Below are 17619 nucleotides of genomic sequence, written 5' to 3' on the forward strand. Positions count from 1 at the left end.
CAAATGAGTGTATATTCGCTAAGTCCGTGCAATTTGGTTTCAAGTAGAACATAAGGTTGACGGAAACCCGGGGACTGCGCCTACCTGATGAGCCCCAAGAAGGGCGAAACCGGTCGTGGGCTGTCGATGGATTTTCAGCAACCTTACGAGTAGTACATTACAAATATAAAAGGTTACCTGTTGAATCTTTGAAAGTGATGTTTCTGAACGGTCGAGGAAAACAACTAGAACATTACCGAACATAGAAACCAACCAGTCGACAAAAAACCACATTTTCCAACACCAAACTCGTCTTTGTAGAAGAAGCATCGTAAAGGCTAAGTCAGTAATGAAACAGTCTGCCGCAGTCCAGTTGGTCCATACATCACATCGCGGTAGAGAATACGGTTCAAACAAAACCTCCCAACTCTCCAAAGTAACTAGCAAGGATCATTCGTCAAACGCACTCAAATTTCACAACTGAGCAGCATATTACAAACATATTCTTTATGGACATCTTTTAAATTCCAGTAACTCCTTCCCCAAGAAGAATCGGAGTAAGAGAGATCGCCTCAGTAAGGAATCCGCCGTGGTGCACTCCGTTAAATTTGATCCCAGTCTTTCCTCCTTTGCGTGGAGAAGTAACCGTTGTGTTTTCTATTCTAGAGAACCACCATTTACTGTTTGGGATAATCATAAGGACTTGGCATCACGTTTTAAAAAGAACATCGCCAACAAAACACGGCCTCTGTTTCTTCATTTGTTAACTCATTGGGAAATTCGTTCAGCGGGCTGTTGACATGTGAATTTCGGCGAACTTCATGGCCAGGATTAACAAAACTATTGACATGGGAGAATTAGTATAAGAATACTCTTGAAGTAAGCATGAAAAATCCGGCCAATAAAAGGAGGAAAAGTAAACTTTCCCATCACAAATGTGCGGTTTTTCATTGCGGTCCTACGTATGGTGTGTTTCGATTCAGCCTTATTAAACAAGAGTCCGTTTCCATGGCAAAACTGTTGACCAGTTTTAACTGTTGACGTCACTTGTTAAAAGCGGCATGTACTTACAGTTGTGTCCATTATATCTGTCAACCGTTTTGACTGCCCCAGTTGTCACCCTTCTACAGCGTTTTCTGTAGCTAACCCGGTTGCTTGACACCCAAACCCCGATCGCCCAATAGCTTGGATCGGGACTGTTTTCCTCCTGCCAATCTGTTTTTCCGGTTCCAATCCTAGAATAACTTGGTTCGTACCTAATTTTCAAGATCCCTACTGGACCAGTTTTTTTGCGTTAGTTCGGCAAACTCCACCCGATGTAATCAACTGGTGAAGGCAAGACTAATGGACTCTGGAATCAAACGTCACCATGATTATGGCGCCAGTGTGCATGTGCCCGTACACAGGCCGTCACTTGAATGATACCAAGTGAATTTTTTCTTCTTACTTTGCATTCATTTGTTTGTTTGTTTTTCATTATATCCGAATAGAATATGTATCAGTTAGCTGATGACCATCTGTAAGCGTACTGTGTGTTGCTCTCAATGAAAATATGGTCATTTTCAAAACATTTCAACCAAAGGTGGATAGTACAGTCTGCCAAATAAAACCCCTTTCTAGGTTCATACCTCCAGAAAAGTACAAATACAGCAGTAAAACTCACATTCACATCACTCTCGTTTGAACAGTCCTACTCCTCTTCCGGTGCAACTATTATGGGGCAGCAGTAAAATCACATTCACATCACTCTCGTTTGAACAGTCCTACTCCTCTTCCGGTGCAACTATTATGGGGCGTCCATGTCAAAATAGGGAAGCAGCAGACTCATGCTTCGCTCTTATTAGAACTCATCAATAGCGCTGCTTCTCTCTTTGGGCGCAGGCTCACTGGAATGGTTCTGCCGAGAAAAAAGGACGGATGTTCAAACCACAGTGATGTGAATGTAAATCATGCATATCCCCTGAACGCGTGATGTAATGCCCGTTCTCCCTTTCTTCATCTCAAATGCCTAGAGACCTACAAGTAAAAAATGTTTACTTCTTTTTTATAGTCAAGATGGGGCAAATTCTGTCGTCCGTCTATTTTTTCCGGGCTGTATACACGGGAAAATTTCATGTCGACAAAAGACCAATTTCGACTGTAAGAATTATGGCTTGAAAAATGTCTTAAAGAGCAGTCTGAAGATGGAGGGGGAAAGCTACATTCCCCCTTTTTATTCCGGTCAGAACAAACAGATGACATTCCTCCGTCCAACCGACCTTCAGAATAATTCATCTGCCCATAAGATGTGCACTAAGATACTTCTATTCTCTGGCTGGCTGTGATAGACGTCGCACACAACACGTCTGTTTGTATATTAGTTTGGTAAAAAAAAAAGGAATATGCATAAATTTTGGTATTCACAAGGACTTTTGCAACCGAGCCTAACCCGAAATGGATATTCCACAGAAAATTTCCTGGGCAAGTCAAATCGGACTCCTCGTGAGAATGAAACAGTACTTTTCAGGGTTAGATCAACAGCTCATCCATAAATCCTCATTCTACTTAGGAATGGTACGGTCAGACACAGAATCTCCAACAAAGCTGTGGACACCTTGCCAGAAGAGGTCAAAACAGTGTCGGCCGAGGACTTGTGTTGCCGCGTCATTGTTGTTGGCTCCAAATGCTACTGACAAACACTACAGTCACGCTCCTTAAATAAGACCACTTTGGAGTAACGCCAAAGGCAGTGGGTGAAAAAAGGAAGTGGTTCGTTCACTGGTCGTGGTTCAGGCTCAAACGTCTGTTGATCTTTTTTCATAAAGGAAACTACTCACAAGTTTGCTGAAAACTCCCCGACAGCCCACAACCGGTTTCGCCTTGTTGGGGCTCATCAGGTAGGCGCAGTCCCCGAGTTTCCGTCAAACTTATGATCTACTTGAACCCAGATAGGGCTGTTTTCGAAAAACACACTCATTTGCAAAAATCAATTTGGTTTCATGAGAAACTAAACTGAATCTCTCGTTTATGATATTCTACAACTGAATGTGCTGCGCACAGGCCGCCTCATGATTCAGTTGGCACGATATTCGAGATGTCGTAGTATAGTTTCGTAAAGGAAACTGTGGAGATTTCGTCCTGTAAGTGAAGCCAATCTGTGCTGAAAAGCTGAGAAGCACTGTACAGCTGTTTCATCCTTATTGGGAATCATCAGCAGTGCGCATCTCACGAAACTCCGGAGAGTCTCGAACCCGCGACCTCCTGGCTAGTAGTTTGAACACTTAACCATTCGGCCACGAGCGGCTGATCAGCAGTGTGATTAACTCGCACTTAGACAGGAGGTTCGTGAGATGCGCACTGCTGATGGTTCCCAATAAGGATGAAACAGCTGTACAGTGCTTCTCGCCTTTTCAGCATAGATTGGCTTTACTTACAGGACGAAATCTCCACAAAAATCCCAAATCTCCTCACACTACCAACAATGTAAAGGAAACTACTCACAAGGTTTCTGAAGACTCTCCGACAGTCCATGACCGGTTTCGCCCTTCTTGGAGCTCATCAGGTAGGCGCAGTCCCCGAGTTTCCGTCAACCTTATGTTCTACTTTCCTGTTCTATTGATCTGTTCGCCCAGCTTGGTACCTGACAAACCAGCGTTGTACCACCAACCAACCTGGCGATGATAGCAATTCAAGGATAGGTGACCAAATGTGTGCAAGTACGAAGCCCGGCGAGAACATAAACAGCCACCTGAGGGACAACCAGTAAAAGTGGTCTTCGCCTGTGGAAGTCCTCCATACGCGGGGAAATGATGTTCTCTACAAAATCGCTATGCCAAAACTGTTGGTTAGTAATGTCCCACGAATGTTCCACATCGGTATTCGTCGTCAAAAGAGCTCTGGACTGCCTTGTTACCAATACCATTTCCAACATTTGGAGATGAGGCACTGTGCACTACGTATCATCATAATCAGCATCACCACCATCATCATAATAATCTACCAGTTATTACGCCCGTTCTGTGTCCAGCTGCCGTGCCAATCAAAGGAAGGGCAGAGAGATGTTACTAAGCCCAGACAGGAACAGTTGAGATGGATTCGAATCACGGTTCATGCCTTAAGGATTGAGCTGTGTCGAGCTCCAAGTGCCCCATATAGACAGGAATACTCTGTTTTTGAACGACCGGTTACAGCAAAATTAGCAGTGGTGTTGTCGTGACCATCATTCCATCTGAGCCCCCAGCGATGCGTTTGGTGGAAAGTAGATACGGTGACGAGGTGATCCTCTATACATCCAGAAAAGTCCACCCATTGGGTGCTCTGCAATTATAAGTGGAGTGAACATGGAGTGAGAATGACAGCAAAACCTATCAAAGGGTTTTAGCGGTAAATCTCCTGTCGCGTGTTAATGGAGAAAGTACTGACGAGCTTCCACCTATCTCAGTATGATGAACTGATAGACAGCCAGTATCTTGAGGGCAGTCTCTATATGGGGTGTCTGATAGGAAATGATTTTATGCAGAATGGATCGAATTCCGTACCTGCAGACGCTGCACCAAACTGTTTTCCCCCGAACTTCACAGGAGTTCTGGATAGGTGACCTTCAGTGACTATGCTGGCGGTCTGAACAGACGATTGGAACCGGATCGCTTCATCGCGCATATCATACACTCAAAGAAAAACACCAGAATGTGACAGTGGATTGTGACAATCAGCGGTTGGATCTACTTTGGTTGAATAATTTTGTCCTGTCAGTGAAGCAGGTGTATGCTGAAAAGCCGAAGAACACTGGAAGCTGAAGGCCGAGAAGCCTCACATCACCATCAATCAGCACGTAGCTCATAGGAAGAATAACTTCACGAAATGAGTGATACTTCCTTCTGAGAAGTCGCAACTCAAGCAAGTTGATACGTGACCACGTGTTGTGTTTTTTATGGTTGAAACATGAATGACGCTATGTCTTGTCTGAGTGCAGGCTAATCACAGTGTTGATCAGCCTTCCGTAGCCGAACGGTTGTGTCCAAACTATTGGTCGTGGGATTGCGCGTTCGAGAGTCTCTGGATATTCGTGAGATGTCCACTTTGGATGATTCCCAGCAAGGATGATGCTTAGTTTCACTGACATCAAGAAAACTCTATCAAACATTACCACAACACCTCATATCAACACCAACTTTTGTTTGTGTTGTTTCTTTAAACAACGCCGGGCAATCTGAGGACATGTGCTTCTTAAATTGTGCACGTGAATTCTATCAAACCTTATTTTGCAGCATAAGTTTCAACTGAACCTCATATTTCGCAAGAAGCTGACCTGATCCCTCTTAGTCACTCGCTGCGCATTGCTGGAAGCGCATGATTCCTTTACCGTATTTTTGTTATAAATGAACAACTGACTAACGAATCGTTCCTTGATTGTGATAAGGGTAAGAAACCCCAAGTACTTGGCGAGTATTGCCATAAAGGTGGAGTCAAGCAGATATCCGGCATTTTCGGTCTTTTTTCTTCAAACCTAATCTAGTTGTCATGGTGATACCCTAGGCCTGTGGTAGGAAATACTTTCAATATTATTTCGCTTCCCATCATTTCTGTTTCAGTAATGAAACACAAGAGCAGTATGTGCGCTGATTCTGCAATCTGGCTGACAAACTCTAAATTCTCCATGTGTCTGCGGACGGCCAATTTCCCTCCGGCGAGTTGAAGCTGACTGACAAAACCTTTCGCCAAAACATGGTGAGCCGGACTAAGCATGTCATTAGTGAGTCCCGGGGATAGTTTTACATTGGGTAAGTTCTTCATCATACAGATTTACGTACAGTTTGGGTGGATGCGTGAGAACACGCAACATTTTGTCTAGTTTTCAGCGTGTACCAGAGTAATTCGGACTACGATTTTCTGATTGACGGCCCTGTAGCTCCAATCTAGCCGTCAGAAGAGTAATCATTAACTAGCCAGTTGATTACATAGAAAAAGCACCAACTTGTTTAGCTGGGCGTTTACTGTGAGTGGAAACTGATGCTCATATCAGCACATGTAAAATTCAGTGTTCGGCTAAGAAACGACATTGACAAAAATTAAAGAATTCGATCTTCCTGCTAAGCCCCAAGAAGAACGAGACCGTTAGTGGTTGTCTAGAATTTCATTGATCTTAGAAATAGTATCGACAAACGCTACGTCAATGAATCCAAAAAGTTCATTACAAGCTTTCATATGGGCCATCGGGCCGCTCGTAGCCTCGGGGTCCTAACGCCCACAGTCTGATCTTGGACCTACGAAATTGATCCACTCCTTCCTCCCTTTAATCTCTGCAATTCTGACCAAGCGTTGGTGCAGAAACCGTACATAGTTTCACAGTTGAAAGTTCCTTTGCTTACTTGGATCCTCGTGGAACGTCGTCAATCAGCTTTTCGTTTATTTACTTTGACCGTAGTCAATCGACATGGTAACCAGTGCTTGTTCGTAGAGGCAACTAATGACCATTCCGTGTGTCCGAGCTTCCAATGCAATGGACAGCTCAAGGTTTTATCCCCCTCCCCACGCGATAACATACATACAATCATATGTGGATCACCACTCTAGTGCTTTCAGTTGTCACATTCATCCTCCCATCTTAGTCAGTTTATCCTTAGTGAATAAATGTGGCAACTAGAATAAATGTACTTCTACAAGGTGTATACATTTTGCTGGCAGTTATGGTGATCACGCAGAGGACTTTAGTACGGCTATCTTCGCTTCCCCATTTTCTGAAAGACAGGAACCATTGAATACAGCCACCCACGAAGAAATCCACCTTCCGACAAAAACAAAGAAATTCAGATTAGCCTGCTGGCACCTTTCCATACTTTTTAATCCTTCGCACCTCCAGAGCACCACGGAGATATTTTATGGCGGCGTTTTTTTAAGCTGGAAATCGGATTATATCACCTTTTGCATCCAGTGACCATCAGCTGCACATCCGTGTATTTGGATGTGATGACGGATCATTGTTTTGGGTCGCCGTACGATGCATTAGACCGTTTCACCTGGAGCACATTGAGCTCATCCAGATGTTGAGATAGGTTACAGTAATGCGGCTGTTTATATTGGTTCCTGCACCGTACGTAACACAGTGTTGTCATTAGGACCATATCACTGAAGGTACGTGTAAACCACAGTTTATTCAGTAGACAGAAACAGGAGTTTCAAAAGTGTGGTGGGATTTTGTGGCGCAAGACAATGTGACGAAATCAATCAGGACCATGAGACAACCTGATCTCAACTTACGTAGCAAGTGGTCGGAGAAGCAAACAAGAAAACCAAAAGAACTGGTATAGAAGTATAATTTCTATAAACAGACCAGGTATTTGTTATGCAACAAACTGACATCCGGGTTTCTATGCTCATAGACAGGTATAGATACACTGTCACCCATGCGGGAACCTTGAGAGTAGTTGGCTGTAACTGGCACTTGATACCACCCATTTTAACCTGTCAAAATGTGGCCAGGTTTTCCTGCTAGATCGAGTTAACACAAAATTCCACCCCAAAACCTTTGCCTTAAGTCGTCATTCGGTTTTCTCATAGGAATGCCATATTAGTTGCTTGACCAACATATAAGCGTTTGGACATGCTGTAAATTTGCCTACCTCTACACGAGATTTCTCTTTGTTTCCCGAGGCAAGATAGGTTTATTCAGTTAATGGTGGCAAGACGAAATCCCCCAAAAGTTTTGTGAATCCCGCACTGCTTAAGATTTTCCATAATGATGGAACAGGTGTTCAGTGGTTCCTGGCTTTTTCACATAGATTGTCTTCAACTGAAGGTGAAGACCCCGCTTGAAGAACTTCACGATTTCCTCTTAATATCAAGAAATGATGTTTTTTGAGTAGTCTCCGCAAAATCAACGCTGATATAAGAGCGTCTAGAATAATAAGGAGAAGGAAGTCTTTTGTCTCCATTTTACGACCATGCCCGAACAAAGGCCAACAGCGGACATTCGGGTAGACTACTTTGGTTACACACTAATGATTAGCCGATACGGTGGAAAGGAAGCTGTCACACCTGAGCAGTGTTGTAGAGATATTTCTTACCAATGTATAGTCTAAGAATTTGTACACAAAGTCCGAATAAAACTATCCAACTGAAAACTCCGAATATGCCCCAAAATATGTGAGCAGAAAAAAAGCAACCGATTGATATCACACCTGTTGGAGGCTTAAATTCAGGATCTGACTACGAAACAGCTATTGATATAATGTTGTGATGCAGGTTATCAGGAAGATCAGAGTCCTGGAAGCACCCAATGAATGCTCGAAATCTACTTAGACCCTCACCTCCGCTAGATGTTAACCAGACTGACAACGCTCCCTCAATATGCAGCACTTCACAGCCTTGTATCGAACCCAGGCAGCGAGAATCAGCGTTGATCAAGATCATACAATGCTCCAGCAATATGCAGCGCGTCACAGCCTCGTACCAAGGCCAGACCGTGTGCGTCAGCATTGGACCAAGTTCAGACAGTGTCCCTCCAATAAATAGCTTGAGACCGTTGTGCTTTTCGCACTCGCACGCACTCACGCTCTTGCATCCGCTAGTTCGGAATATAGCTGTTGTGTTACCTTGTGTGTCTTCTTTCCGGTATTAGGTTCTGGAGCGGGTCTGCAGCAGATAACACAGATTGGCAACTCAGCAGATATAACATAGGTCCACCTTCTTCCAATGCCGCAGTGTTTATAGGATTCAAGTAGACTGACCGCGGCTATTGACGCACTGACAGATCACTTAAGATCACCTAAAAAGTAACAAATTAAAACAAATTCAGAGCCCAAAAGTTCCGGTCGTTGCTGCAGCAGTCATCTTAAACACACGAGAAAGAAACTTCCACTAAATCATTATGAGTCAGTATGGTTAAAAGAGGTAGTGTCGTTGTTGCTATGTCCCGCTGCTCCTGAGGGCCCTTTTCGTCCCACTTACTGTTTGAAGTTCGTGGCTCCTGACAGCATTGGATGGTAACTTTGGAAAAACTCGTAAATATTTCCATCGATAAGTATTTTGCTCATGGACATAAAAAGGTCACCATACTTGGTCCAACTAACTGAGGAATTCGAGGTACTTCGGCGGAACGTATCCAATGTAACACTTTTTGGAAATAATAAAACGAAATGGAATGAGTGATGCATACTTCTAATCTGCAGATAACCCCGAATAGAATCACTTCAAAAGATGGTGCGTACGAGCGAGGGATGTCATGGCGTTCTCCTCAAACTATGTGAGATGCATATCGTGCACCCAGACAGATAAATCTGCGATTATTGCTCAAACTAAGAAAAACGTGGCCGTGCATGCACCTATTGGTACGTTTTTCCAATTATTCATCTTGTCTATAGATTACTTACACTCATTCTTCCAATTATTGAGTCAGGATTACTTTATGTCAAAACTGACAATCCGTGGTGGGTTTCAAACCGTATTGAATTCATCAGGTAGATACACGCCAATAGATTTGATTAGCTACTCGTCTTGTATTCATAAGCTACCCACACTACGGGATGTTCAGCTGAGCTTCGACTGAATTCCTCGATCGGGCCAACTGAAACCTGGGGCAATCCTTTCACCAGGCAACCAGATGAACAGCATCACAAACGAGGGACTCATTCAAATTCTAGTTGCATACACCTTCACACCATTTTGATAGGGAACTCAATTAGCCGCAACCATAGTGGCGTTTACCAGGGTAGTTCGATCACATTACTCACTGTCAGTTCGTTTGCTACTCTGATCAGAGAAGTAGTGTTCATCTGTACTTCCTTCCCAACCGCATGTCTGTCCTGAACACAGACAACAGACTTACATCTGTGAAATTTGGGCACAGAGTACATCGGACTGTGTTCGTTCCTCAGAAAATAAACGGTGCTTGAAATTCCCACGAAGTTTCGTTGCACTTGATAGTAGTGGACCGGTTCGTTGCTGCGTAACACCTTGACCGTATGGAAACGGATAAACTGAATAGCTGAAAATACGGTAACATCAATAAGTACGTCATCAGCACAACTCGATGAGTGGCTGATCTGACTGGCGCGTTCATAGAAAGTTCATTCGCACTGCACTTCTCACACGCGGTCTTTGGTAGGCGAGTGAGTCAAACGGGTTCCGCTGTTTCTGAGTGCTTATAGTATTTCTGTTACCCAGAGATTTCTGCGAATAAAATACTCGATGTAGTTCATCTTTGGGCTAGTGCTCCTTCGGAACATTCTCACGACTGCAGTTTGGATAATCATTTGTAAGCGAAAATAGCTTTTACTCCTTGTACTTCATAGTTTTGTACCATTTACTATATCGCTGCGAACGTTCGAGTTTGCATTCCCCAGACAACAAGCCAATGAGATGAATTCTGTCTGTTATTCACTGATAAGGATATGTCAATTCCCCATTGAATAATCTGAATTTAGAATCGTTGCATTCGACTTTAATTGTGACTTTGAACTATTTCACCGCAACTCGTCAAGCAAATTTTTTTTCAAATGTACCTCTGGTGCCAGTCGAAGGTTTGTATAATACATCGCGTTGTGTGTATGGTTTAGCCAAATCAAGTGAAAATCAGCGAAATAGAAATGGCAATTCATCAAGATGGAACACTGCCAAACCTGTTAGAGTCTAGCAGGGCTTTGTAAAAATACATGGTATAAACAAAGTGATCTGACAGCTAACGCCTCCTTTCTATAATTCCGTATGTCTGCGGGCGCTTAGCTTCAACCCTTTAACTCAACTCCTCCGGATTTTGGCTAGCCCAATGGCTTCACTATTCCAATTTATCTGCTACAACAAGCCTTCCAAGTTATACTTCTTTAAAGTTTCAGACCCTGGAGCAAGAAAGAGTCTCAGGCTTGACTGTCATTGAGTATGCTGTTTGACCGGTTCCCACTCCCACTCCACCAGTATCACTCCAGCTAAATTGCTGATGTTTTGTTGTTGTGTCGTCACGGCTGCACGTCTATAAGCTGTGCAAAATGCCCGCTTCCGAAGAACATTATTATATATATTATATATATTATAATATATTATATATTATTCACACTCTATAATGTTAAGAAGTGTTAAATTACTCGACGATCACTTTTGTTTACAAATTGGCTTGGTGTTTACGGGAAACCCAGCTAAAGATATACTGCTATACATCGCATGTCTTACCAAATGGAACATGAGGCGGCTTTAATGCAGCATATTCACCTGGAGAACATGACACAGGAGGAAATCTGCCGGGATTCCGTTGAGTTCCTAGTTGACGCGAACCCCCAAATGTGTAAAATTTGGTGCTCAAGTAAGGGATGGGGTTGACGGAAGGTCGGAGATGGACCGACCTGATGAGCCACAGCGGCACCGATTATGAGATTTCGAATAGTTTTCAATAGTTTTATGAGTCGAACGTTCCGTGGAAAGACATTATAATTAACGTCTTCAGGATCTCGTCGCCAAGTGCTTATAGACAGATGAAGCCCCGTTCTTGCTGAACGTACGATGATCTAATGCGCAGCTGAGTGACTGGGTCTAGCAACGCAGCGGGACAGATCCAAAATTCGCACGAAGCCCACCTACGAATGTTACGGCTTTTTCCAAGCAACACTTTTGGGTCAGTATTAGCAGCCGGCTGTCATTCCCACTTGAAGGGTACTGTTGTATTCACCAGCCCTCAGCACGCACCGAGTATACTCTGCCGTACAAAAGCAAGAGTAAGGATACACAGTCGCCTTTTGAGTGCGGATAGATAGTGGTTTTAGGGTTTGAGGACAAGCGTTGACTTTGTGATAAACCAAAAATATGGGGTCGTCGGGAACGTTCATTGAGCAACTAGGAGGCGCGATCGCTGAATTTGCATGACAGGTTTAAGTGTTTTAACAACGGTCCCTTGGGTTGACCTAAGAAACCCAGGGACGTGATTCTTGGTTATTAGCGCATCCAGACATACATTAGCTTTTGGTACGTTGATTCAGAGTGAGTATATCGTCAGGACATCTCCGTCTGTCTCGATTCGCTGAGGAGCGCATCCGAGTTCGTATACTTCCCCGTCCATGTTGATTCACAGCATAAAGATAGCTGCAAGTGACCCTTTGGTAACCTAGATAGATCAAAAACCAAGAAAGTTAACATGTCTGTCTCGCCTTTGAAATTGAAACGAGTGGCTTGGTTGAAAATTTATGGATGGACGGCATCCATAGAAATGCTGTCTAGGCTTCGCTGATAGAGATGCATATGCCTGGCTCCTTCAGTAAACGGATAGTATCACTCAAAAGATGGATCAGGCAGACATTCCACATCAACTCTATCGATTTATCGAATGTTATGCTAACCTGGGACTACGAAGTATGAAAGTAACCCCTTTCAGAAAACACTGGCTGTATCAACTTCGATGAATCAGTATCATCACATATTGGTGGTAAAATAGATCGTTCACACAGAGAGCGCATATGAACTCTGAATCGACATTTGGATATTTTATCGATTCGAAGAATTCAAAAGTATTACTAAGACTTTATGGGAACAAATTTTGACCAGGAACGATAAGGCAATTCAGTAAACTGAAGCTTGAAGACTGTAATATTATGTTCAATGATGATGCCACTTTATATGTCTAGTTAGTTTAATAGCGTACCATCATTTCATTACACTTCAAACGTTGAGCACGAATTCAAATGACCCCATTCATATGTATTTGAAAAACGATACTGTTCGAAAGTCGGTGTAGTTTTTCAGTCACCTAAATAGCGTAACACTTGAACTTATAGTAAACGCCCACAATACAGGTAAACAGGACTGAATTGTGTGAATGTCGCATGGTAGATAATTCTTAAAAGCCCTCCCCAAACTCTAACTACTGACCGCTGTTATTCAGTAGTGTCAACACAATACACACGTGGTGCTATCTACTAAGTGTATGCTATCTTCTATCAGCCGGACGATATAATATTCAGCTACCAATCGGAAAGTTCACGATAGCTCAGTGGCTGAGTCTCAAGCAGGGAACCTGCGGTCCGAACCCAACCACTGCAGCTCGAAAGCCGTGCAGTGCTAACCCCACTATGGTGCCTACATTCCCGAAGCTCCCGATAACTCAGTGGTTAAGACGCGAACGCACTGACCGGAAGATCCATGGTTCGAACCGAACCCCAGCATCTTAACTGCTTGGACAACCTGGCAGAAGCTGAATCTTGCTGTTTAACCTGCTTAGCATGGCAGATAGACACCAGAGGGAGTTACAGCTGTATGATTATTTTTCTCAAGGTGCAATACAGAGCTTGTTGTTCACAAATGAAGGCATTCTCACCACCGTCATAGTCTCAGTCGCCCGATTATGTCCAACCGGTTTCGTTCGCCTGACAGTCATTTTTAGCGTTCATTCATCCGCACCCATCCCCCGTGATTCGGACGGGTAATTCCGCATTTTTAAGGTGTTAGTGTGGTGATTGGTGCGACCAAGATTGGTAAAGATACACAGGTTGCAGTGAAGTTTTTCTGTCAAACACAACGAAGATAAGCTGATACTTATGTGGAATCATGATGTGCTGTGCCTGTGCTTGTTTCCACCCCTTGGTTGCACAAGCTTGAGGTGCAGTTGACTGTTGAGTGCCGCGCGACTCTAGAGCAATCTGCAGATGGATTGTACGAGGCACGGACTGAACGTCATACAAGAGGGAGGCTAACCGACCAAGCTGCCATGTCGTTTAAAACTAGTTGAGAAGTGGAAGATCTTGCTTAATACTCAAAATGTTGCAGCCAATCATAATTGCCGGTCATTAACCTTCCCATCGGCCTTTGCCATTTTATGGGAAGACTTCAACTTCAGCCAAACGGTCAGATCAATATTCCCCACTTTTCTGTAGACACTTTTACCACTCAGGAAAAATGGTACGACCCACCAAGCACTGACGTGCTCAGGGAGACTGTTTGAACGTTAATCTGCAGAGTTAAGCAGCTGAATGACTATGTACTCCTCAAGACGATCTGCTGTGGTCCGGTCACACCAGGAAGGCATGGACCCAGGGCCGATTATTCCAGTTCGGGTTACTACACGCTGCCCTAACTTATCGAGCATCTCTGTGAAGCGAACTGGAGCCTGTAGCATTGTAGGATTTGACCATGAATAAAAAGAAATCCTGAATAAGTTGCACTACTGCCTTGAGTGCTCCAATTGGATATTTTGATGCCGAACTTCAACTTTTCTTGGATATTCTGCCCCACTTCTTCCTCCATCATTTTTCTTTCACCAGGAACTGAACAAGCAGCACGGTGCTGTTCACCTGACACTTTCAAATGCGCAAAATTCGCGCGTATCGAGTCCCACATGCCGATCACCTGTTGTATCAGTTTTGCGGCCACACTTATTTGTGCGACACGGCTGACTGTGCAGTGCGTTCACGCGTGACGACTACAGGCTCGTCACACCAACTTACACTTGGTCTCATCTTGTATGTTCGCTTGAACGAGCAAGAAGTATGGACGCCACGGGGTTGACAGTAGTTTTCCTGGTCTACTACTCCCCACGGAAATGATTTACATCGCCAGAGCGCAACTATGGTACACGACAGAACACTCGGCCCGCATGTAAAGCAACGAGTGGACGCATCTTCTGAACTCTGTTACCACAGAATAAGTGCATCTCTATCGGACAGATTCTATTCTGGTTGCACCTCACTTGTTTTGCAATTGGCCTAGGTAGATAGCTATTCCACGCCACCATCCGAGACAGCTCGATTGGTCCCGAAGTTGTAAGCTGGCAGGGAAAACCGCAGTCAATTTGCCTGACTGACGTTGAATTGAAGCTCGATTGTCCCGAAGTTGTAAGCCGGCAGGGAAAACCGCAGTCAATTTGCATGACCCATGTTGAATTGAAACCCCTCACTAACACAGGGCGACGCTACAAACGACTATTCCTGAGTGAATATTGTTCGTTTGCTTCCAACTCTTGTGAGGGTAGCGTCACCATCGACGAATAAACACACTCAAACGGTCTTGAAGACGGCTGGCACAGGCTTATAATCGAATTCGGTCGCAGTTTTAGCCGTTCTAAGGCAATGATCTCCGAAATCTACCATTCAGAGGACCGGATAAAACGGCCAGCATCGAACATCGAAGAATGAATAACCTGACACACTGCTGACTAGCCTATCATGTATAAATAAAAAGAACAGTTTTTATGTGAGCTGTCATCCGTTTCCAGACTAGCCTGTCACATCGAATTGCATCGATGGACACCAGCGCACAGTGGTTGATGCGCCTTTGTTCGAGTCATTCCGAAGATCTCAATCTGATCATTCAATCCCTTCATTAGGAAAAGGATGTTAGGATAACAGAAAGTTGCCAGTCCAGAACAAAAAGTTCTTGGAACCATATTCCAGAAAGACAAGAAACGCCGGTGAGCCGTAAATTGATGAGTATTGTGCAAAAATGATTAGAGTAGACAAACAACAGCAGCATGGGAATAAAAGGGGACGAAAGCAATTTACACAAAAGATGTGTACGAAAATGTAATCTGATGTAGTGAGTAGAAAAAGGAACCGTGACTATTCGAACACCAACAAATAAGCGAAATGCAGAACATGAGTCCATCAGAAAGCAGGGTAAACAGATACTCTGACGCTGATGGACTAGGACAGGTGGATGATAAGCTGGAGTGTGTGGAAGTCGAAGAGCAAACATCAACCGGAAAACTTCCATATACACACCAAATTGTTATCAGTCACCGCGGCCAAGTACTGTCCATCATGGCTAATGTCCGTGGCGTTGACCACAGGGTTTTTAAACCCGGATGTGATGCTTTCTTTTATTTGCGTATCTTCCTCTTTCGCTCCTCCAATGCTGCACTCCGGCCACTCCAGTATCTAAAACAGACAGGCAAGTAATTGAGACCAAGAAGAATTGATAAGCTATTAGACTGCAACTAAAGGGACATAACTCATTCAGTCAGATTTTCAGACATTCTGGGCTAGCTCACTTCGACAGCCAGCCAAGGGAAATCAGAACCGCCGCAAACTTTGACAACCACTTTCGACTACTGTATGGTAGGTCAGTAGCCTAGTGACTCGAGTGATAGACGTGAAGTCAAGAGCTGGTACCGCTGCCTAGCAGTCACGTTAAAGTGGAATGATCAACAAACATACATGTACACACACCAGTACGTGTTACAAAATGTGACTGTAGCATAGCGGCTGTAGCTTAGTACTTCAAAGGGAATTGAGTCCAAAAACCAAACACATCAACGCCTTCAGAAGACTTGCCTTGATTGGTTTTGTTTTGAAGCGACGGGCATCCTCCTCTACCTGTTTCTGTAAGTCATACAGCCATATCGTCCCCTCGTTGTCACCACAAACGACTGTGTGCAAATTGCTACGAGCAGTGACGTTTATATAGATCTCCTCCGTAGTCTGCCAACGGAGTTGTCCTCGAATTTCCACATTAACAACCTTCTTCGATGAGGTCAAACGCTTCACCTTTTGGACGACCTGTGGCGAAGACGGCAGAGATAGTGATCGTAGACTGAGAAGCTAAACAAATATCAAATCGAAAAGCGTGATTCAAGATGAGACGATGGATAGCATAGTTACGACAATGACCAGGAATTCAATGCCTTGGCAACGAGCGACGTCACACAATACAATTCTAATGATAATTCTCGTTGGCACACTTTGAAGTTTGATTAAATCTTGATCCAGCCGACGCCCCGTGTTAACACGCCACTACACCACAAGGCACGTGCGTGGACAGAGTGGTCAGCACAAACTCCCACGTGTTTATCTGAAAAATTTGTCCTTCACTGCATAAGATAGAGCCAATGACCCGCGGAGTCTTCTCGTAATCCCTACTGGTCTACAAGAGAGAATCTGACCGAGAAATCCACAAGAAACGTAACGTCGAAATAGGGACTCACCTGATTGTAGTCAAACACATAAATTTCACCTTCTTCCACACATTTGACGACGACCAGATTTTCAGTGAGCTTCGCCAAACCGTCAAAACAAGGCTCGCGACGAGTCGGGATTTTAAGTTCGAGGTCCGGTTCCCTAACGAAGAGGGAGAAGCGTGAGGCGAAAGTTCATGTCGGTTGAAAGGATTGAAGATGGTATGAGAGAGTAAAACGCCTAACTATTACGATGTTACAGCATCCACAATCCTGGCCCTCATGCTACCAGTTGAGAAAAATCTTTAACCAGAGTGCATTATTATAAGCCCATCATCACAGTGTCCCCTGTATGCGGACGATGTTTGGTCCTGTGTGCAGACTACCATGTTTCGCCGGCAATCCACAACCTGTAGGAAAGGAAAGCGTTCAGCTGTAGCACCCTTCCGGTGCCTAGCTGCCATGCCACCCGAAGGAAGCACAAGGGCTGGGGTACTGCCAGGTTGCCCAAGCCTAGACAGGGGAAGTCGAGTGGAGGAGGTCGGATTCGAACCACGGACCTTCTGGTCAGTAAATTAGTGCTCTAACCACTTAGGCCATCTCGCCCAATCTTATTCACGAGGATGATGACTTACTGATAATCTTATTCACGAGGGTGATGACTTACTGGTAATCTTATTCACGAGGATGATGACTATCCACAACCTGTAATGTCCAACAAGCACCTAATTCAGGTTAATCAGCTGAAGGGTGTGCCAAAAGTAGCGCAACCTAATCTACGGCATGTGCATTACTAACAA

General features: G+C 44.1%; 1 protein-coding gene across 1 annotated transcript in view; it reads right to left on the reverse strand.

The window, feature by feature from the left end:
* Positions 1-15344: 15344 nt before the first annotated feature.
* Positions 15345-17619, reverse strand: part of T265_01815 (hypothetical protein) — a gene marked incomplete at both ends in the record, with an annotated part of 46144 nt that continues 43869 nt past the window's right edge. Inside the window, 3 exons of the mRNA XM_009165925.1 lie at positions 15345-15803; positions 16242-16424; positions 16850-16982. Coding sequence (XP_009164189.1) covers positions 15621-15803; positions 16242-16424; positions 16850-16982 — 499 coding nt within the window. The remainder of the gene's footprint in view (positions 15804-16241; positions 16425-16849; positions 16983-17619) is intronic.

This window comes from Opisthorchis viverrini (assembly GCF_000715545.1).
Source record: "Opisthorchis viverrini unplaced genomic scaffold opera_v5_20, whole genome shotgun sequence".
Taxonomy (NCBI): Eukaryota; Metazoa; Platyhelminthes; class Trematoda; order Opisthorchiida; family Opisthorchiidae; genus Opisthorchis; species Opisthorchis viverrini.